Source organism: Drosophila kikkawai, chromosome X (genome assembly GCF_030179895.1).
Source record: "Drosophila kikkawai strain 14028-0561.14 chromosome X, DkikHiC1v2, whole genome shotgun sequence".
In the NCBI taxonomy this organism is placed as follows: domain Eukaryota; kingdom Metazoa; phylum Arthropoda; class Insecta; order Diptera; family Drosophilidae; genus Drosophila; species Drosophila kikkawai.
This window is the reverse complement of record NC_091733.1, coordinates 12,374,343-12,396,585: the sequence shown is the minus strand read 5'-3', so window position 1 is coordinate 12,396,585 and position 22,243 is coordinate 12,374,343. Positions and strand designations below refer to the sequence as shown.

The window sequence follows — 22,243 nt, the reverse complement described above, 5'->3', positions numbered from 1 at the left end:
TCAGGATATGCAACAAAAAAGTTTATTTCAATTTGCACAACATTTGTGTGCGTTTAAAAATCCCTCAAATCGAACAAGTTAAATAATTAATAACAAAAAATTATCTTGTTTGTTGTTGTTTTCCTTTTCCCACAAAATAAAAACAAAAAACACATAATAGTACCCCTTCTTAAAGACCCCAACGGTGGCAGGCAATCACCATCAGGATGTGACCCATGGTGATCCAATAGCCCGGACTCCAAGTACTATGATTGGTCACCAGATCCAGGCCCTCTTCGCGTCTTTTACGTGGATGCAAAGGATACTTTCGCTTGGGACCCCCTTGATTTAGTATAGCCATTTGCTGGGCCAAATTTCCATTACCTGGCATGGTGATCAGTGCTCCCTCGGAGTGAACCCGCCACAGCACCGTCTTACTGGAGGAAGAGGAGTCGTCGGATCCATTGTCATCTCCATCATCGACATCATTATCCTCATTGTCACCGCCCACAAAGTGCAAGTCGTCAAAGGACAGAGCTCGATGCATATAATCTGGGGCCACGACATTCGAGCAGATGTCCCGGACAAAGTTTGGATAGTAATTGATTCGATCTTGCTGTGGAAGTTGGTTGGGACTTAAGACCTAAAACCTCCTCCTTCCTTTCACTCACCGAACCGCCCATCATGCGGGCAAAGGTCAGTCGATCGGATGAGGGCTCCTCGTTGCCTCGACCGCCTCTCTGGAGACTCGCCTGGATCCTGGGCTGGGTCACTATTATCGGTCTCTCGTTGGCCGTGTGAATGGCTAGAAACAGCTCGTTCATTGATGGATTGATCAAGTGGACGCTCTCAGAGGCATCATCCATCCCGTCATAGGCATCATCTGTGGGCAGGGCAACAAGTGGCTCCGGAACCATACCTTGGCTCTCATTATCCGGCAATCCTTTGTGGGCACTGGCACCACTTAAAAAAGCACGATTAGCTCTGTTTTTTAGAGTATTTTCTTGTTATTATTTATTTATTTATTTATTTATTTATTAGTTGTGGCCAGCTTACAGTTGCATCCACATGATGCCGGAAGAGAGAGGTATCAGGAAATTTTGATAGAAATTTTGTACAAGTTCGATGCACAGAACTAATATTCAAGTCGACATTGTGGCAAAGTCTACTTATGTTTAGCTTAAACATTTCTCTAAGAACTTTGATTTATATTTAAATATTTAACAATAAATGATGTGGTAATTATTTAAAATCATTTATACAAACCTAGAAAACTTTGAATTAAATTATGTACTTTCTTTACAGACAAGGAAAATCAATCGCCAAGGCCAAGGAGGACCGCTAATTTACTTAAGTGACTATTTTCAAGTGTTTTTCAAGAGTTTTTCTAGTGTTTTCCAATTGCTTTTCATGGCTAAATGTCTTAGAAAATCCTCACTGAAGTCGGGTTTCGTTAACAGCGGTCTATAATTTTAACAAGTTCGTTGTCGACGAAACCTGCATGCTGTGTGGAAAAACAACGTTCAAAATTTGTGAAAAATTAGAGAATTAGACAAATAGATAAATAAACAAATAAACAAATAGATAAACAAATTAATGAATCAATAAATAAAGAAATAAAGAATAGAAGATTTTATTTTATAAGAATTATATGGCTATATATATATACCTTCAAAAATCAGGCCTTTCTTTATAAAAATTCCGTTGACTTTATCTTTAAACTTTAAGGATATACAAATTTCAGCTTACCAATATTAATCTTTACTTTCACTTCGCAGGCATACATGGGGGTCATCCTGGTACATCACGAAGAGGCAGCTGAGGAGGAGTTGCTTTGGGACGTAACACCCACAGGATACAGTCAGAATAGCACTGAAAGCAAGAAACTACACTGAAAGTGGGATCTGCAAAAGCACAGGAGCCCAATGAAAGGCGACCAGTAGGGTCGAAGGAACAAGGAATCCCCCAGGATAATCCACATAAACACTGTAAGAGCGATCTGTAGCAGGAACATCTGGAGCACACAACCCTAACTATTAATTATTATGAATTTCTTATTTATAAATAGATTTTTTAATTGCATAATTATAAAAAATAAATCATAATAAAAGTTATTTAAATAAAAAAATAAAAAAGGTAGCTAACTTTGCAATACAAACACTTATTCACATGTGCTCGCCACTGTCTATACCCGAGAAAAGCAGTCATTTCATGCCGGGGATGTTAGAACTAGTTGGGAATTATAAGTGCACACGTGTGGGACATCACCAAGATTTTTATTAAAGCATTAACAGCAAACTCAGTGGAATTCACCATTAAATTAAATAATCCCACTTGTTCTTCAACCTCTCCCCAGGAACCCAGAAAACCCAGTTTCTGTGTACTCTATATATATATATATATATATATATGTATATATATATTGTTTGGTAATTTATTAAATCGTCATTTACAGTATTTGGAGACCGAACGATTTTTATGTAAATATTCATACGTTTATAAGGTTTAAATTTCGGCTCTCTGACCTCGAGATTATATTTATTATTGGCTGACATTCGATTATAAAATCGCAAAATACAATTTTTTTTTTTTTTTTTTGTTTTTGTTTTTCGGTTGTTTTAATTGTAACAAAAGCCATCGTAAAATCTATATTAAAATTGTAAGTGATTGATACATTCTCTTAGCTGTTTTCATTTGTTGTTAAGGGTTAACAAAGCTGTTAACAGAGTGTTTCATTAGCTATTTTATTTCTGCATTATACTCGTTTATATGTACTTGCACTAATTGGTTGACCAAGAACAAGGTTTTACGTATAAGTTTGGGTGTTGTGTGAGAGTGTGAGTGTGTGTATATATTAGTTTATATTTTGGTAGGATTTTATGATTTAGCCAGAGATCTCAAGAGCAGTCTCTCATAAAGCAAAAAATGTTCTGATATGGCTCTCTCTGCTAAGTTCTCTAAGAGTGCACATTGCAGGCAAAGCGTGGAAGAGAAACCGGGAGAGGGAGAAAAATGACTCTCCCATCGGAAAGAGATTCTTTTAATTCTTTTCTCAATTGGAACTTTTAGTGTTAAGAGAACCATTCTGATGAGCTCTGGCTCAAACTGAAGGAAAGATTGGTGCACATTTGCAGAGTGTTTAGAGACTAGAGACCTGCACTAGTATGAAATAAGGTGAACTATTAGTATGTACGATTCCCCTAAAAGCAATAAATTAAATAAGAAAAAAAGGAGATTCTTTACATATGTATGGGAAGGCTATTAAGATGAGATTAGCTACTGCATTCTACAAGACAATTCTTCAATAATTCTTTTTTTTTGAAAAGTTTCTTCTATGCCGATTACTCGGAATCACATACATGATTACGTCAAAGGTATCTTTTGTATCGTCGAAGCGAGTGCAGGTCTCCAAAGCACAACTATTCTTCAAGTTTATTGAGTAGTAAAAAAAATAATAATATTAAAGACCAGAAATAAATAAAATAAAAGGAAAACTACAGTATGAAAAGCCTTTTTGCTGACTAAATTGCTCATTAGTTTTGGTTTTTCTTGATTTCTTTTTTGTTTTCTTTTTGGTTAAGCGAAGTATAAGTGTAACCTAATTAATAATTTATATATTCTTGTTCTGTTTATTTTGGAGATTATATGTTCTTGGTGTCGTCGTATTATTCAGAGTCGTAATAAAAGTTTTAGTAATGGAGTAAGATTACTATTTATGTATCTCTAAGATTTAAAAGATGTATCCGTGTGTGAGTGTCCGTGTGTGTGTGTTTGTGTGTGTGTGTTTTGGGAGAAATAATAGCAGATTTCTATATATAATTGTATCAAGTATGAAGTCGGCACTATGTCTTCGTTATCTGCTTAGTTGGATATAGTCTTATAACACTCTAGAAACTACAAAATAAATAGTAAGTAATAGTAAGTGTTCACCTTCGATGTGGCTCGTGTTCTTTTGTTATTTCTTGTTTTGTTTTTCTTTTTTGCATAATTTCTAATAAATACCGGAGTTAACCCAAGTTTTTGTTGTCTTATTTGTGTGTAGTTTTTATGGGGGTTACAAATGGAATAAACATTGGCCTGTATTTCGGGTGTTTCTCTTCGGACCAATTCAAACATTGTCATTTTTTAATAGCTACGTGTGTGTTTTGTTGTATTTCCCTGGTAAGAAATACAATCTCGTCTTATCACTGTGTTTGCAAATGGATTTTTCCATAAATTTTTCTTGTTTTTGTTTGTCCTGTCAGTAGGGGAAGTCCCGGGAAAATAATGAATAACTACCAAAAGTGTTTGCGGCTTGAGCAATCTTTTGTATTTCGCTTACTATATATAGATATATATATATATCTATATTATTCTTTTTCGTTTTAAAATTCTGTTATTTTTATATATATTTTGATGTATTTTTTTTTAGCTATTATTTTATGAAAATAATCAGGCTAAACAACTGAAAAAATTGTTAGAATTTCAACCATTTGATATAACAAGAAACAAGTAAACTCGTTTAATGACTAGCTTTTCGTTTTAACTTATTTAAATGGTAAAGAGGAGTCTCCTTTTTGTAATAGTAATTAATTGTCTTAGAGAGGAGTAAATCTAATAAATATTGAACAAGAATTAGCCGAACCAAAGTTCTATATATTTTCCCATATATATGTATATATATTTAAAAGATGTTTGTTCTGCAATTAAAAATAAAAACTAAAGACCTTTCAGAAAAACCCCTTTTAACCCTATATTTTCTGTGTAAAATTCTCCCTTTTCTTATTTGAATTTCTAATTTAGATAAGCATTGTTTTAATATTTATCTCGTTTTTCTTTTTTTTTTTCTTGTAATAATTTGTTGTTCGTTTTCTTCCTATATAACGGTTATTATTTGTATGATTATTATCTGATGCTGCTTCTTCTATAACATAGAATATTTAAGAATGGATAAAATGCAGCTATGCTGGAAGTACTAGTAAAATTTAGTATCACAGTATTTTATATAAGATCAACTTTTCTTTATCCATTATATATGCGGTATTACTCAAGTCATTTATGTCGTCACATTATTCGTTTCTTCATTCCATTTGTTATTATTTCAAAAATAAAAACCAAGTAATGCAGGGGGGTTGGTTGTTGAAAAAAAAAAAAAAACCATAAGTAATACATGGAACTCAAGCGAAGTCTTCGAAGGGGAAATACTTACAGTGAGTAAGTTGAAACAAAAAAAATCTAGACAAATTTCTTATAATGTCAAATACATTTTCTGTGGCAAGATCTACTCTTACTCTAGCAATTCTTTAAAGAATTCGAGAAAGAAAAAGTCCGATATGATATATCGACCTAAATATATAAAAAACTTTGATATATCGAATTTTTATATATCGAAAACTTGGGAATTTAACTTTCATATATCGATATAATGGAAAATGATCCATTTGATGTTCTCTCTTTTTTTATTCCTCCAAAATATGAAAAAGAATACCGATTTAAACATTAAAATTTCTACATACGCGTCAAATAATTTGTAAATATATAGGTTTTTTTTTTATTCATACGTTTAAAAATCAAGCGGGAAAGGTTCTATGGAGTATATCGAGTTCTATCGATACTGAGACAAAAACTAGGATAGGATGATGCTGCTAATTTACGAAAAAGGATAGTTAGTTATTAGATAAAGATGACACTACAAGCTGCAGACTGTAACTAATCTATTCGGTTGCCTTCTAATTATCATAAAGAAATCTACATAAATCGTTAATTGATGAAATACCTTGAAAACGGTTTGAAAAGCCTAGGTTGTTATATATTATATGTATGTCTATATGATTTTGAAGAAAGTTGAAAGTACGTATGCAGATTCACCCTAAAGTCTACTTTTGATATTATTTATTATTATAAAGCGTGACTTTGTAAGGTTGTGTTATTAGTTGTTGTTATTATTATTATTGTTATTTTTATGTCCTTGCAAATAGCATTACTTAACGACATACAATTGCTTAATTGTTATTGTTATTTCTCGGTTTTTACTTTAAAGATTTTCCATACATACGTTCCAAAATTGTTTTCGTTTTTTGTTTGAATTTGTAATTACCACATTCCTCTCCTTCTCGTTAATCTCGTTAATCTCGTTAAATAGGCACAAACAGAAGAAATCTAATGAAAGCCCACCTTCATATTTATTTTCTTGTTAAATCTAAGCAGTGTAGCTAAGGCGTATATATATATATATTAAATATATTTATTTTTCTTTTCTTTTTATTTATTATTAGTTTTTTGTAACGAATTTGTTTAAAGAACGAATCGAGGGGAAAAAGTAACCAAGGTTGAGGGGATATGGAAGAATCCGTTTTGATATCAACAAAAAACGCCATAATACTCCTTTACTCAGTTCCAGCATAAAGACTACATTCTATTCTATAAATATTCTAGAGCCGTTTTTAATGGTTCGAGCATTAGCATCTTTGTGCTTGTTGCTGTTGTTCTTGTTGTTGTTGTTCTTACTGTTGCATTGTTGTTGTTGTTGGGAAAACAAGGTTGGCAGGTGATTATAATAAATATTATTACATTTAACTCGCTGTTTTTGCGAAAAAGAATTGTTCTTTTTATGTCTAAAATCTATGTCTTCTAACTCTATTAATTGCTTGCCGTTACTTTTGTCTTTTTTTATATAATAATAATAAATATTATATAGTAGTATCGCTGAATGCAGTCATTCGACAAGCCCGAACTCGTCTTGTTCGATTGGTTTCTTTAGCCAGCTGCCAAGGTCCTCGCGCTTAAAGGCCGAAAATAATTCTAGTTTCGCCGTCTGCAAAAAAAAAAAGAATTAATAATTAAATATAAATAAATATTTCTAATGGATATTTTGCAGGGACCCTCCCCCTCACCTGATAGTCCTTAACATTCGCCTTGGTCTGACCATAATCCGTGGTCACCTTGCGTATCGGTATACCCGGTAGATTCTTCATGAGAAATCCATATTTCACAAAGAATGCCTGCTTGGTGATCCGCGAAACTTGGCCACCAATGGTGCGGCCCGTCAGAGAGTTGACCACCTCCAGTTCGGTGTCCCCGATGGTCCAATTAATGCCGAAATTTGGAGCCTTGGCCTGATTTCGCGGCTCCGCCGAGGTGACCAAAGCCAGGCGTGGCTTATTTAAATGATACGGCGGCGGCAGACCCTGAATGGACTTCTCAATCCGACCGCAAACGGCACGGTACATGTGCTCCGGATGCAACAGGCTGCCCAGGACGATCGAGTGCAGGTATACGGGCTCAATAATGGAAGACAGCAAGGAACCTTGTATGCCCACGATGTTCCAGCGAGCGATTTTGTCCGAACAGGACATGGTTAGCAGGCGTTGTCCCTGGAGAAACAGATTTTATAACTTAAAATTCATAGGGTTTATAAATAATAATTATCTTACCTGCAATACCCCATCCCAGGTCTGTATGCCATCGCTGCTTTTCACTGGAATTGTGCCCTCTCCGGATTCTATTTTGGTGCGCAATTGGCCACGGGCTTTTCTGTTTTGTTTTTATTGTGTGTGTTTAATCGGAAATCGCGCGGCATTTGCAAGAAAATATATGGACATGAGAAAATATATATCATAATTATTTGCCTGATCGAGACGGTAGAGTTTCGGGTACATGCCAAGAGGGGAGAAACAAAATTTGATCCTTTCAACTTGACTGGTTTCTTTTTTGTTCTCTCTTCCTCTCTAAATGAAATATATATTATATATATATATATATATATATGGTATATATATTATATTTTCAATTAAATCATTTCTTATTCATTTTTCAAATTAAATTTAAATCTGTTGTTGTCCTGAAAATGATTTTCTTTTCTATATATTTTATAAATCCAGACTTGACTGAAATTCGTACAACTTCTTTATATATATATTATTTGTGTATTGTCAAAGGTTATTCGATTTGGGGAGTCTATGTATTATTTATGTTTTTTTTTTAATGCAGACAGACATTTGGGAAAGACTTGGGAAAGCTTCTATATGTCTTTAATATCTATATTCTATTTACTTTTGACTATTGTTTAGCGAAAAGTGTGTATTGCTTTTGAAAAATAATATATTTTTTTTGTGAAGAAAAACCATTTAAATCTCTTCTTAATATTTTTTCAAATAATCGAATATTGCCGAAAAAATACCGACAGTTTTCATCAAAAATCGATTTAAAATCGATTAACATCAATGTTTTTCCAGCTTTAAGACAAAAGTATGGTAATGTAATTTTCTCTAAAAAAAAAAAATAACATTTAAAATTTAAAATTAATTTTAACATTTTAAAATTTAATTTTCGCTAAAACAAATTACATTTAAAATTTAAATTTAATTTTTAAATTTTAAAATTTAATTTTCGCTTTAAAAAAAAGTACATTTAAGCCCTGGGTTAAAAAAAAAAATAAAGACAAGGCTTAAAATTATTTTAAAGCCTGTTAAATATATTTGTGAGCTATATATTTAAGCTCGTTAAAAGATTGCTATTGACCTTAAATGCTAAACATACAGTGGAGCCAGCATATACTTTGCAAAGGCAAAAGTCATCTGGAAAAAATGCACAAAAAATAAATAATAAAAATGATAAATAAAGAAACAACGCTGCTAACTGATCTGGCTGAAGGTAAAAGCTTATATATCTTTTCCGAACTTAAAATTAAAATTTATAAACAGATTTTTAAATGGTTTAAGGAGCTTCCAATATATATATATATATATATATATATATTTATATTATTTTATATCTTATTTATGTATATATTTTATATAAACAATAAAAAACCCGCTTTCTCTTCAACGCTTTTGCCTGCAATGTAGAAGCCAAGCTGCCTATAAGTTCTATAAAAGCTGATATAGGTTTATAACTAATACTATAATATATAAGAATTTATTTCTTATTAAGAATTTAATTATATAAAAACAAAAAATCTTCAAGATGCTTAACGCCAGACGATTTTTGCCAAAAACGACTCATGAAGCCTACAAATTATATAGGCACGCAACTGTATGTATATATATATATATAGATACATATATATTGGAAAACATATATATGTATAAATATATATAAATATTTATATAATATAAAAAAAACATACGATAACTATAAAAGGTACCAAAAACATATAAACAATTTGTATTTTTTTTTTCTCTAAATTTGTCTGAACTTTTCTTTTCCGGGAGAGTGTAAATAATTAACATAATATAAAACTATTGTTGTTGATGTTATTCATTTGTTGTTGTTCTTGTTGTAGTTGTTGTTGTTGTAATAATAAAGTAGCAAGTATTTATAAAATATCGGTAGTACCAACCTATTTGGATGTTTATCAACACCTGTGTCGTTTTCGTGAGGACTAAATATCCGTGCATCCCCACAAGGTGCTGTATTTATATACAAATGGAAATGTACCCCGGATTTTAGTTTATAAGGGTATTGCCCATCAGTATTCCTCACGAAAATCGACTGATATGCTGTGGCTAAATTTAAGAGAAAATTGAATAAGAGTAATCAAATTTTAAATTAAAGTAAAATTATATAGATTTGTGTTTTTTTTTTTTTTTTGTTTGGTTTTTTTTTTTTTGCATTCTTTCTTTTCACTAATACACAAGTATATATGAAAAGAAGTACGACCACAAAGCAAATACAAATACAAAGCGGACGGGCGAGGGGCGGAAAGCAAAAAGCCAATATTTGATAAACAAAAAAATACATAATTAAAATACATTAAAATTGTATCCTAAAAGTAATAATATCGATATATCAATCAAGTATTATTTGGTTTAAAATCCATTTTATGTTAGAAATATCGGACCAATATATGGGAAAGGTTACAAATTGAATCAGTTTTTCTGTATATATTTCAATAAATAGAAATATTTTTAATATTTTCTATAATATATCAAACCCTGTAGATTCACTTATTTAGGGGAAAGAAAGAAAAATCTTCACATTTCCAAAATAATAAAAGTCCTTTCTACGTTTAAATATTTGCTATGGAACAGCCAAAAAATAAAGTTTCACATAATTTCAAAGCCTTCACGTGGCTAAAAATTAAAAAATATATATATATATGAAAATAGTAATCATAGAGTAAAAGCCTCCGTAACAAGGGATAGCCTACCCTTAATTTGATTATTAAAACGGACAACCCTATATTTTAGCAAGGAAAAATAATAAATAAAACAAAATAATGTTACTTGGTAGCTCAATGAATAACTCCGCAAGGTTCTAATATTTATGTTTCTAAATTACTAAATTAAATTAAATATATTTTACCATACTTAGTTTTTATTTATAGCCATAACTTAGCATTAGCAACAAACAACTATACCCTGATTGCACTGAAGATCCAACTGGGCATATAAGTACTTGAGAAGACAACGTCTGGAGACTATTTCGGCATGAGAATCATTTAGGACAGCACCGTTCACACTCATATGCTCCCCGCTGACGCACTTGGTGCCCGTTGAAACTGAGATAACCTAGAGAAGAGCATATAATAGTATGTAATGTAATGATAAGCAATTAACTTGTACTTACTTTGGCTTCACAAAAATTCATGTTTTCAGTCATTACAATGCCCGCTAATACCTTTCGCCGCGAGTATGCCTCCTGGCCCTTGATTACCTCCATGAATTTCTCCAAAACCAGCCGCCCGATCGTATCGGCATGGATCTGTGGCAGCTCCATAGACGAGGACTTGTCGTCGATGGGCAGGGGCACGTTCTTCTGCGGCACAACCATGGGGCTGTACGAGATGTTGCACAGCGAAGCCAAAGCAGCCTTGGCCGCGGCATTCTTGGCCAGTTTCTTTGAAGGGCCTTCAAGAAGACAAATAATGCGGTTATGACACTGTCTAAAAAATTTGTTTATTAACTAAATGTTAATGCTAAAAATAGAAAATAAATAACAAAATAAATCAAGAAAAATAAGTATAAAAATAAATAAAATAATAAAATAAAAATAAATAATAAAATAAAAATAAATAATATAATAAAAATAAATAATAACATAAAAATAAATAATAAAATAAAAATAAATAATAAAATACAAATAAATAATAACATAAAAATTAATAATAAAATAAAAATAAATAATAAAATATAATAAAAATTAATTAAAAAAATAAATAATAAAATATAATAAAAATTAATTTAAAAAATAAATAGAAAATACAAAATAAAAATAAAATATAAAAAATTGCTATAACAACGGTCGAAATTCTACGCAGTTATATATTTTTGTTTATATTTATATTTTTATTTTTAATATATTTTTTTTATTATTATTTTTTTTTTTATTATTTTATTTGATTTGTTTTTTATTCACTATTTTTTGCCCTAAAACCTCCTCCAATAAGAACTCTAATTAATGAAATTTTTAAATGCAGTGTCATACCCGCATAATTAATAGACTTACCTGTTCCATCGAATTTCTTTTCATTTATGGTCACAGTCATCTTGAAACGACAATTATTCTGAGCACCGTCGATATTATTGCATTCGAAATTAACGTCATTGAAGAGCTCGTAGAGCAGCATGACCGGTCCCTTGTCTGGCACCTTCTTCTGGCCGTCCACAGCAATGGCACTCTTGCTCACATCTGGCAAAAACACACAAAATCAGAAGAGAATTATGGTTGACTGTTTCGTTATTGCTGAGATGCGGCTCTTAACCATCTATAATTATGTTCTCTTCAACCATATAGCATTATTATTATTATGATTATCATTGTTTTTTTATTGGAAGATAAATGCAAGGAAAAACATGTGGAATTAAATAATGCAAATAGCGAATAAATTAATATTAACAATAAAAAAAATTTGGAAAATAAGAGCATTATCTAATGAAATGTTTTAAAGAAATATATTTAATATAAAATAGGTAGTAAAACTGTTATATATTTTTTGGATGGATAAAACTTACACATTACAGGATTACAAGGGGGGAAATACCAAAAATTAGGCAAAACTGTCAGACTTTATTAATTGCAAAAGCAACAAAAAAAAGAAAAAATTAAACAAAAAATCGAAGTTTTAAAATAAAAACTTGAAAACTGTTTTTTGTTAAAAAATATTCTAATATTTTGGTAGACAAAAATACTAAAATTAAAAAACATACAATACCCAGACAATCAAGAGGAAATGTGCTTATAATATACCACTTATTATCATATAGAAAAATTTGTTAACATTTTAAATAGAAATTTTAAATATATTTCGGACAGTAAATTACGTTATTAAATATAGTCTTTAAAAATTATATATAAGGCTCTGGCTTAATTTTAAAAGATATCTACTTTAAAATCCCTCTAAACACAAACCACAATAACTTTAATTTTCCCAAAAAAAAACCAAAATAAATAAAATAAATTTATAATTAAAAAAGAAAGCAAACCCTCTGCTAACATTATTAAGACAGACTTCTTGAAGTAAATGTAAAGATTGTTGTCAATTATTGAAATCCCTTATTAAAAATTATGATTAACTAATAAAATTAAAAGATATTCAAAAACAAAAAGGAAAGTAAGGAAAACGAAAAATTTCACTAATACTTGCTCTGACTCATGCAAAACATTTGTAGACGCAACGTGGGTTGTTCAAGCGAGGTAAGGTTGGATTTCTTTTCAGTCAACATCAACGTCTCAATGTGTTCGACCAATTTTTGATTGGATAAATTTTCAATACCATTCTCAAGATGTTCATCGCTGGTAAAGTCCAGGTTGCCCGATGGCTTTAATGGCGACAGTACAGCTCCATCCTTGAACTGTATAAAGCTTCGTAGTGCGGTAGCAGCTGCTTCGATGCGTGCCACTTTTTTACTGCGTCCCTGGCCCAAATATTTCTGTCCATCGACCTGTGAATAGATAACAAAATATGTACAAAACAATATAAACAGTATTTAAGTATCCCTCATATGGGCTTTTTGAGGTTACATTTAGGGTTTCACATATCGATTTGTGACCCATGCTAAACAGATGCAAATATAAAACAACCTAAACGATTGTCTTTTTCGGTCTAAAGTGTACTAGTTGCTTGATATGCCATCTTAACGTCTAGCTGTCATGCACTTTTTTATTGCCCACTCACCCCCCTACTTATCGATCTATTGATATGTCATTTGGATGGGCTCGCGTGGAATATATATACATATATATATATAATATATGCATTCCGTAATGATGCCATAAACGAAATAGTTTTGAATATCAAGTGATTTTCATAAATAATGCATAAATAAACAGCAAACATATGTAAATGATATCGATTGGATATAAAAAGTCACCTATTAAGGGCTAGAACCTGTTGGGAATTTTAGTGCGAAACCGCAAGAGAAAGGGGTGCCGATTGAGAGGATCTTTTGATTCCCTGATTGATTTTAGTGGGACAACCATTATTTTTTAAACATACTTTTAGTGGAATGGTACCATCCTCCCCATTAAATCAATTCAAATATATTAAATATATGTTTTTAACTCACCTCAACGGATATCGTAAATAAGGGTGCGTGCACCGGACCAGTCTGTGACTCCAATTTGTAAATCAGTCCATGTCTTAACTCATTTAGCATTGCTACTGTATTCTTCGGCTGTGGTATGCGTTCCTTGCTTGTTTTCTTTTTTGGCGGAACTGTGGAAAGTTCAGAAATATACGTAGTAATCAGAATTATAAATGTAGTATATATATAACCTGGGAGATTCGGGACTTACCAGCATATTTTGGCATATCATAACGCCGTTTTTGTGGCGATTTTCGGTTATAGCCATTCATGTTGATTTCAGATGGTGCTGTTACCGGCTATATGGATATTGTATATATTAATAATAATAATATTACATTTTGAATTTAAATTTATTAAATTTATTTCCAGGATTTTGAATTTTGAGACAATCAAAGGACATGTACAGTACAACAACAAAGCATTCACAACTTTCCTTTTAAGGACCTGTTTCTTTATGTGGATGTATGTATGTTTTTTTAGAGATTGAAAGTTAATCGGTTTCAAATCAATTTTTTTTTATACAAAAGTATATTGATAATTTATATTTTCTTATTTATTAAGGAAGAAAATCAATGGTAAACGTATACAAATTTTGGAATATTTTCTTATTTCGATTATTTATATACTAGATGAAAAAACATCGATTTTTATCGATTTTTGCATAGAAAAGATATCGAAAAGTGTTTTTTTTTATTCAATTTGTATTATTTTAGTTAAAAAGCAGACTTAATAATACTTCTTACTTAATTTATTTAATTATTTTTTTTAATAATATTAAAATTGTTGTATTTTAATGTATTGTCAATTATTTCTACATACATACAAACACACAATATTAGTTTTTAGTCACGATTACGGCACAACAACATCGATACTATATGTATATTATATAGACAGTTATTACAAGACGATTTTACTATTAGCGTAACATAAAAAAAAAAACTGTAACTGTAAGAGAAAATTACTATATCCTGTTTCTAAGGCCTATATTTTCACTTTACAAAGTATATGTTTTATGTTCTGTATCTGTTTATATATATAACTCCTATTTTGGGCTGAGTTGGAAACGTGTCTACTTGGCTTTTTTTCCCTGCTTTTCATCAGTTTGTCACCATTATTTCATGTTACTTACATCGTAAGCCATATATGAGGAACGCATAATACGAGGTTTAAAATAAAAGCGTGACCTATAGCTAGCAAAGCTTGAAAATTGCTGTTGCTGTCGTTGATAATAAATGGAGGTCTTGGCTACACGCATGCCATGCTGATGGTAATGATGTTGGAAGTGAAAGGATTTATGCCACCCTCTCTGCCTTGGCTTGTAGGATGATACAGGATACATTTTGGCCTATTCTATTCAATATATTCCCTATAGTCGAGATAAAACAAGGACCGAGAACCGACGACCGAATATCGTGTTCAACTTAGCGACGACTGATGATGATTTTCGAGTTTCCCGGCTAAGCACTGACATTTAACTGACAACGACAAAAGCAATCTGCGGCTAATTTTATAGAAGGAACTGAAATTATGAAGAAAAAAAAAAAAAAAAAAAAAAAGAGATACATGTGTATAACACACATGCTGGTACGTGTATAGATAATTTGCACGACTAGCCCTGTGCATTTCAAGAAGCTCGATATTTATATACCCCTTTAAAGGAAGGAATATTATGGCTTTAAAATCCTTATAAATACTAAACAAAATGTGTGTTAAAATCTAAATTAAATCCTCATGAATGAAATAATTTAATTAACTGATATTTTATGGATTTTTCTCAGCTGTAAAGGATAATAATCCAACCCAAAGAAAATGCTGCAATTTATAATTTGATTATTATTGTTACAGTGTGCGCGCGCTCGTGTCGTGCAATTTTTCTGAGGCCAAGCTGATGCTGATGCTTTGGTGCTGATAAAAGCACAACTTTTGCTAGAATTGCCGCCGCTAAAGAAGGCAGATCGGAGATTTGTAGAATTAATGAAAGGTCGAAACGAAATTACATCAAAATTTGGATGCCGGTGGAGCGGTAATTGCTGCAGCAGCTGCAGCACCACAAACTCAGAGATGCATGAATTGCATTTGCGTATCAAAATTTGCAGTAATCAACGACACAGCATTTTTAAATAAATACAACTGTGTGTATATGTGTAAATTCTATACTTCGGGGTATACATTTTCAAATATCTCTATCTGAAGAAAATATATTTTTGGTCCCAACTTTATTTCAAATGGAATGAGCTTTGGTATATGTGAGGCTCTTGCCATACCAAGATATTAGTTTCCTAAAAAAAAAAAAAAACCCCCGTGTGAACAACTTAAGAATATTTGTAACTTATTTACAAGCAAAAATATTAAAATTAAAATTTAGGCATGCCAACATTGAGACTAAAGTTAAATGTGAATGGGAATAATTTTTTATATATTTAAAAATTCAGGAAATGCATGTGCTAGCATTATCAATGTGAATCGATTTGTAAACGATTGTAAAATCGATTTTTTCTTTAAAGCAAATCAAAACTTGTTAGGCTCGAGACTTCCTCTTAAAATTGTTTTGTTTTTGTCTTACTTTTTTTTTTTTTGGCATTTTGAATTCATTGCAACATATTTTTATATAACAACACACCTGTGTTTCGAGTGTCATTCGTGTCGGACGGACATTTGAGGGCACAAATTCGAAAAGTTTAATATAATCAAGATCAGTATTTGTGCATTAATACAAACTAGAAAATGCATGGTTATTAATTAGAATAATCTAATGATTATAATACTGAATTCATTAATTTCTATTTAGTCTACGCATAAGCCAGAATAATTGCAGGATTTGAAAAAAATCATAAAAAATAGACTTGTAAAAGTTTAAGAATAAGGAACAACATTTAGTTCTTTCACAAACATAATATAAAATACAGGTCCTGAGGTGTTATATGGTCTATAAAATCAATCTATACAAGTCTGGTTTTATAAAAAATGTATGTAAAATAAATGAATATCTTAATAATTCTTAAATATTTCAGTTTCAGTTTTACTGAACTTGATTTTGCTTTATTAAAATAAGAAAACTCCTTAGCTTAGACACCCCTGATCAATGTACAGACTTAATTATAGTACATAAACAATTAAGAAAGCAACATGATTTTTTTAATAAATCAAACCTTAACCCAAGCTTGACTGGAGAGGAGACATGCAGTGCGCTTATATGATGCGATAGAAGATAGAAAATTCAAATATGCAAAAATGCAGAAAATTCACAAAAATGCACATGCAAAAATATATAAACAAGGCAAGGAAAAATTGACTATTTAATGACGTTTTTCGTCTACTTACATGCTGGAGAGAATTGTTATTTGCGCTGTTTAACATGACTTTGGATACGAATTTCACTTTTATGTACTTTATATAATGTCTTTTGCTCAAATCTGTTGTGCTAATTTTTGATTGTGATTTTAAATTATGTCGATGAGATAACACCAATTTATTTTATTAATTGTAAACTCCAAAACTCCGATTTAAAATTAAAAAAAAAATATATATATATATATCAAACTTAAGCAGTTTCAAGAACAAAATAAATGCTAATTACTAGTTATTAATCAATTAAATATACAATATACAATATACGAGACAATTTCTGGTTTGAAGAGGGGAAAGCCTAACTGCGAAAATATTCTTGTCTAGAATTGTTTGATTAAAGAAACGCTAACTATAGCTTACAAGTATGCATAAGTCAAGAGCATATTTTCATTTCATGTAATAATTAGATTTTACACAAGTCAAAACGGGAAAACCAAAACAAAAACGTTTATTTTACACGCAAAATGTATAGTTTCGATAAAGCTGCCTTGACTTTTCAATTTGGCATCACTCCGACTAGCCGGAATCGTGTTACATTTATTATTTTGTGTTTTTTTTAACAACAAACATTGTTGTATGTTCCCACACAAAAAATACACATGTATGTATTGTATGTTGTCTTGCATGTTTTTAGTTACATGATTTAATCGATTTTCGTACACTCACTCTCGGGTATTATGGCCTATAGCATATACTATAGCTATAGTTAGCCAAATACTTTGTCAGCACAATTAGGTAATTAGACATTACATACACGTATGTATGTATGTACATACATACATATGTAAATTGTCAAAATTCACGCCTTTTGGCAAAATGTAAAATCAGACTCGGTGTCACCTTTTTGTTTTTTATTTACCGCAATTGCACATTTTCGACAAAGATACATATGTACGTATGTAGGTATGTGTATGTGTGCTCTGGGTACGACCCTATTGAGTGGGTTACAAAGCCAGAGCAGAGAAGAGTGAGAGAGAGAGAGAGTATGCATGCGTATGCTGGCCAAGAAAGCGAATCGGAAAAGCACCACTCACTGCAATGCAGGCGATGCAAAGTGAAGGAAAACCTTTTCCTCTTCCATGTGTGTGGTACGGGGGACGGTACCTCGTAATGGGTTACGTCGCACTTTTCCACACACACACACACACACATATACACAGGCAGGGGGCCGGAAAACTGCACCAAAAGGTGGGATTTTCGAATGGTCCACTCCCCCCAGCTTTTCCTTAGTGGTCAGCATTAGTTTACATGCGAGGGATGTCATGTAATGTAAATAAAGAGAGTATGTCCGTCGCATGTCAAGTTATTCTTTCGAATTATCGCAATATTTATCAACTGCTCCTCATCCTCCTGCTGTTTGTCCCGCGTATTTGCATCTCGTTCGCCCTTTTATTTGCATTAATGCCCAAAATACAAAGATAAAATACATAGATACACTTTGGCTTCGTATGTATGTGCACACACATGCATACTCTAGTGTGAGTGTGTGTGTGTGTTGGTTTTTGGTTGTGCCAATGGTTTTGTTCTTTTTGCTACTGCATACCTTTTTTTGCGTTTGCTTTTGCTTTGGGAACGAGCTCTAATTATTGATTTTTACTTCGCTGTATCGGTAGTGTTTTTTTTTTTTTGCATTTAACAAGCCAGAAAATATATCGTATGTACGTTCTTCTTGCTTTCTCTCTTAATGTTATTTATTATCGCCGGCGGAAGAGGGGGGGATTCGGATTCGCCGCCACTGCTATTGTTTGGAGACCCGTGTGTATATTTTGTTTAATTCGGAGCGGGCACTTCGAGATATAAAAATGAATGAAGCGCACGCACACACACAGCACACAGACACACACAGCCCTGCCGCCGTCCGAGCCCTTGCAGAAATAAACAAATCAACTTTGTTTCCTTTGATCCACGGCGCTATATCCTCGATTGCGTTAGGGGATAACGGAGAAATACATTCGCGCTGCACTACTTAATATTACTGATTGGCTCGTAGAAAAAAAATAACAATTAGTTCACGGCGTTAGCGACATTCAGATGTTTGGATACAGTGTTGCCAGATAACGAATTTGGCTTTACCCCTAAAAAAAAACCTTCCTGTAAAATCTACGCTTTCGCGGCTTCTGGGCACACTAAAACGCCGAGACCCTCATGGCAGCGCCAGCTATCGATTTTCCACCAGTGCTGCCAGATTATCCACAACGAAAAGCGTTAAATTTAAAAACAGCACTAATTAGAAAGATTTTCTTTTAATTTTTTGAACTATAAAAAATATATATAACACATATATAGCATATATATATATAGCACACATACATATGCACAAACACTTATCCATGCCGGCCGGCGGCCGTCACTTCATACTGGAGATGTTAAAACCAGTTGGGAATTACATATAAGTGCACACGTGTAAGATTTTTGGCAAAAAAAATTTAGAGCGAATTCGCCAAGATTTTTATGAAAATTTTAACAACAAAAAAAGGTCAATTCGCCCTACAATTAAGAAAGGATCTTTAAGTAATCGCCCTAAATTTAAAAAATAAAAAAAAAGACTCTAAAAAAATATATTTATTAATATTTGCTTTGGTTTTAACGTGTCTTGGCCTAATTTTTTTTTCTTAATTAGTAAGTAGTGTAGTAATTTCCTAAATAAATTCAAAAAATTAACCTTAAGAAATAATAATTACGGTTTCTTACCTTGATTCTGGCGTGCCTTGTCTTAAAATATTTTGTTTCTTTATTTTACATAATTTCTAGATAATTTCTAGTTTTATGGCGAATTTTCTAAAATCTAGGAAAATATTTATATGAGGTACTAATCTCGCCAGATATTTTTTTGCCCAAAAGCCTATCTTTTACAGGTGTTTTTTACACCAGTAGTATCTGTGAGATAAGCCCAGCGACTCGTGGATACAAGAAAAAGAATCAATGAATGGTCAACGCAAGGTGAGCGCCATGAAGCCCCCACACACCTGTAACTTATCGTTGCTTTCTATACATTTATTTATTATTTATTATTTATGCTTTCTCAGTGGAAGATAGTGGCTGCGATGTAGGTGGAAAAATGCAGCCAGCGAGTGCCAGCGATAAGACACAAACACTTCTCACTCTGAGCCACTATAAAGACATGGAATACCACCATGGAGGCCAGCACAAACCCACCAAGATGCAGTCAAGAGTCATCATCATTCTCCTACCACTGCTTTTGATCCTCTGGCTGGGAGCAGGAGAAGCGGCTATCAGCAAGTCCTCGCCGCTGGCCAATTGGCGTTTCAGTGATCCGCACTACACCAGCAATCAGTATGCCAAGATCCTGGGCGAATCTGGCCTGGGACATGATCCCGATGACAAGGATAAGATGAATGTGGGTATTAATCTGAATCCGGAACACCTGCAGATTCAGTATGTGGACTATCAGCCGCAGTGTCAGGCTGGGGGAGTGGCCGTCTGTGCCACCAATGGCACTGATAGCTTCTATTTCGAGAACGATTGTCGTCTGGAGGCGCACAACATGAAGATGTTGTTTCAGTATGGCACAGGTGAGTCAGGAGGAGAAGGAGGGGGAGTCTCTCTCCGAGAAGCTTTATCTGATCTTTCTCTCTTTTTGCAGAACTGGAGCCCACGGAGATGGAGCGCTGCCTGCCCAGCTGCCAGACCATGAAGTGTACTCCAGTAGAGCGGCCAGTTTGTGCGCTGGCCGAGATCGGGGGTGCAGTGCCGCAGACCTTTGCCAATGAGTGCGAGATGCGTCAAAGCGAGTGTCACACAAAGCAGGGTTTGTTTACAAATTTAATTAAAATTTAATTTATTTATATTATTAATCCTAATCCTTCTCCCTTCTAGTCCTGCGAATCCTTCACCAGGGTCCCTGCCATCCGCCCACCAAAAGTCTGCGTAAAAAGAAGCAGCGTAGGAGCAAGAAAAAGTCCTTGAAATCCTCCTCGAAGCTAAGCAGTCAGCCCAGGAAGGTCTACTACCTGATGGGCACTCCTCCTACTCCTACTCCTCCTACTCCTCCTCCTCCTCCAGCTCCTCGTCACACTGCCATCACCACATCACCAAGACTGATCAACAACAATAGGCGTTTGCTTGGCAGGCCACCCAGGATTACCACAACTCCCAGGTCGATGCCCACTAGGTTGACCAGCACCAGTCCCTCGCCCATGCAGTTCCAGCAACTAAGAGGTCTGGCTAATCCCATGGTCTCCGTTTCCCGGGCTGTCGATGCCTACAATGTGTACAACATACCCGATGTGGGTCAGGATTATGGTGAGATCACGGACTCCTCGCTGTCGCTCTACCTGCCGGGAGTGGGTCGGGTCACAGAGGCGTATACCACCAGCAGGAGCAGTAGCACCACCACGTGGGGAATCACTCTGGGAACCACTCTTTCACCAAGTATTAAAAGCACCACGACTACTACTACCACCACACCGAAACCACTGATGACCACCACCAAACGTCGGGTGCTGATCATGGTGGAACCCATGGCCACCACTGTGGAGCCCTTGCTGCCAAGCACCCAAGCGTCGATGGAGAAGCAAAGCACAGTGGCAGACCTTGAGGCGGTTACCCTTGGAGCAAGTACCACCACCCAGGAGTCGACGACCAAGATAAAGACCACTTGAGCATCACAGGAGCGGCCTTATTTATATATTTATTGTGAATATTTATATAGATAAGTAGCGAATAAATATTTTAATTAATTCAAAAAGTAAGTATCTATAGCCTAGCACGAAGATCGATCATAACTCAGCCAAAAATGCATTAAATTCAATTTGGAAGACAGTTTTGTGTTAGTTTTTAATATGTTAACAAATATGCATACTAAATTTAATATTAAAACAAAATAAAAATTTTTACCAATTTTCGGGAAATTTAATGATGTATAACACCTTGTTAAATTTAAAAAAAAAATTTCAAAAATTTTTTTTTTCTTCAAACATGGCTAAAACGATTCAGCTGTTGATGCTGATCAAGACTCCTTCAATGTGTTTCAAGCTTCAAACTAAAATAATAATACCCTGTAAGGGGTATATTTTTACATTTTTCACGAAATTTCATGGATATACATACATATATGTATACATATATATATAAATAAAATTATATAAAATGTATATATATACATATATATTAATTAAGTTTATAGTTAAGTTTTAGTTAAAAAGAAAAAAACAAACATCAATTGTTCATCTCCTGTTCCAATTAAATTATATAAATATATAATAATTTTATATTTCATTTATATAATTTAAAATATATAATTATTATAATAAATATTTTATATGATTTAATTAGAACAGGAGATAATTAATTGATGGGTTTTTGTTTTTTTGAAAAAAAAAACCTTACCTAAATTGTTTTTAGAGAATTAAAAAAGAAATTTGTTAACTCTTAATTTCTAAAAA

The 22,243-nt window shown here is 33.0% G+C and overlaps 3 protein-coding genes across 9 annotated transcripts; 1 reads left to right on the top strand and 2 right to left on the bottom strand.

Annotated features, from left to right (window-relative positions):
- Positions 1-1,172, bottom strand: LOC108074241 (uncharacterized). The gene is made up of 3 exons (XM_017166186.2): positions 1,036-1,172; positions 651-963; positions 1-595 (listed from the first exon to the last, which is right to left on the bottom strand). The coding sequence occupies exons 1-3, from the start codon at positions 1,047-1,049 to the stop codon at positions 170-172; spliced, it is 753 nt and encodes a 250-aa protein (XP_017021675.1). The 5' UTR covers positions 1,050-1,172; the 3' UTR covers positions 1-169.
- Positions 1,173-2,409: 1,237 nt separating this feature from the next.
- On the bottom strand, positions 2,410-18,878 carry Adar (Adenosine deaminase acting on RNA). Of its 7 annotated transcripts, none has more exons than XM_070288050.1 (12): positions 18,382-18,878; positions 16,812-16,986; positions 13,696-13,783; positions 13,467-13,615; positions 12,545-12,842; positions 11,407-11,589; positions 10,528-10,808; positions 10,319-10,469; positions 9,299-9,464; positions 7,392-7,491; positions 6,852-7,331; positions 2,410-6,772 (listed from the first exon to the last, which is right to left on the bottom strand). In XM_070288050.1, the coding sequence occupies exons 2-12, from the start codon at positions 16,845-16,847 to the stop codon at positions 6,674-6,676; spliced, it is 2,031 nt and encodes a 676-aa protein (XP_070144151.1). In that variant the 5' UTR covers positions 16,848-16,986; positions 18,382-18,878; the 3' UTR covers positions 2,410-6,673. The 7 variants fall into 7 exon arrangements, 6 of the variants coding, with proteins under 6 accessions (XP_070144151.1, XP_017021702.1, XP_017021699.1 ...); XM_017166213.3 differs by having other exon boundaries at positions 12,674-12,842; XM_017166210.3 differs by having other exon boundaries at positions 16,812-16,911.
- Positions 18,879-19,756: 878 nt separating this feature from the next.
- On the top strand, positions 19,757-21,575 carry LOC108074202 (uncharacterized). Its single transcript, XM_017166141.2, has 4 exons — positions 19,757-19,778; positions 19,865-20,371; positions 20,443-20,607; positions 20,676-21,575. The coding sequence occupies exons 2-4, from the start codon at positions 19,897-19,899 to the stop codon at positions 21,458-21,460; spliced, it is 1,425 nt and encodes a 474-aa protein (XP_017021630.2). The 5' UTR covers positions 19,757-19,778; positions 19,865-19,896; the 3' UTR covers positions 21,461-21,575.
- The last annotated feature ends 668 nt before the right edge of the window (positions 21,576-22,243 follow it).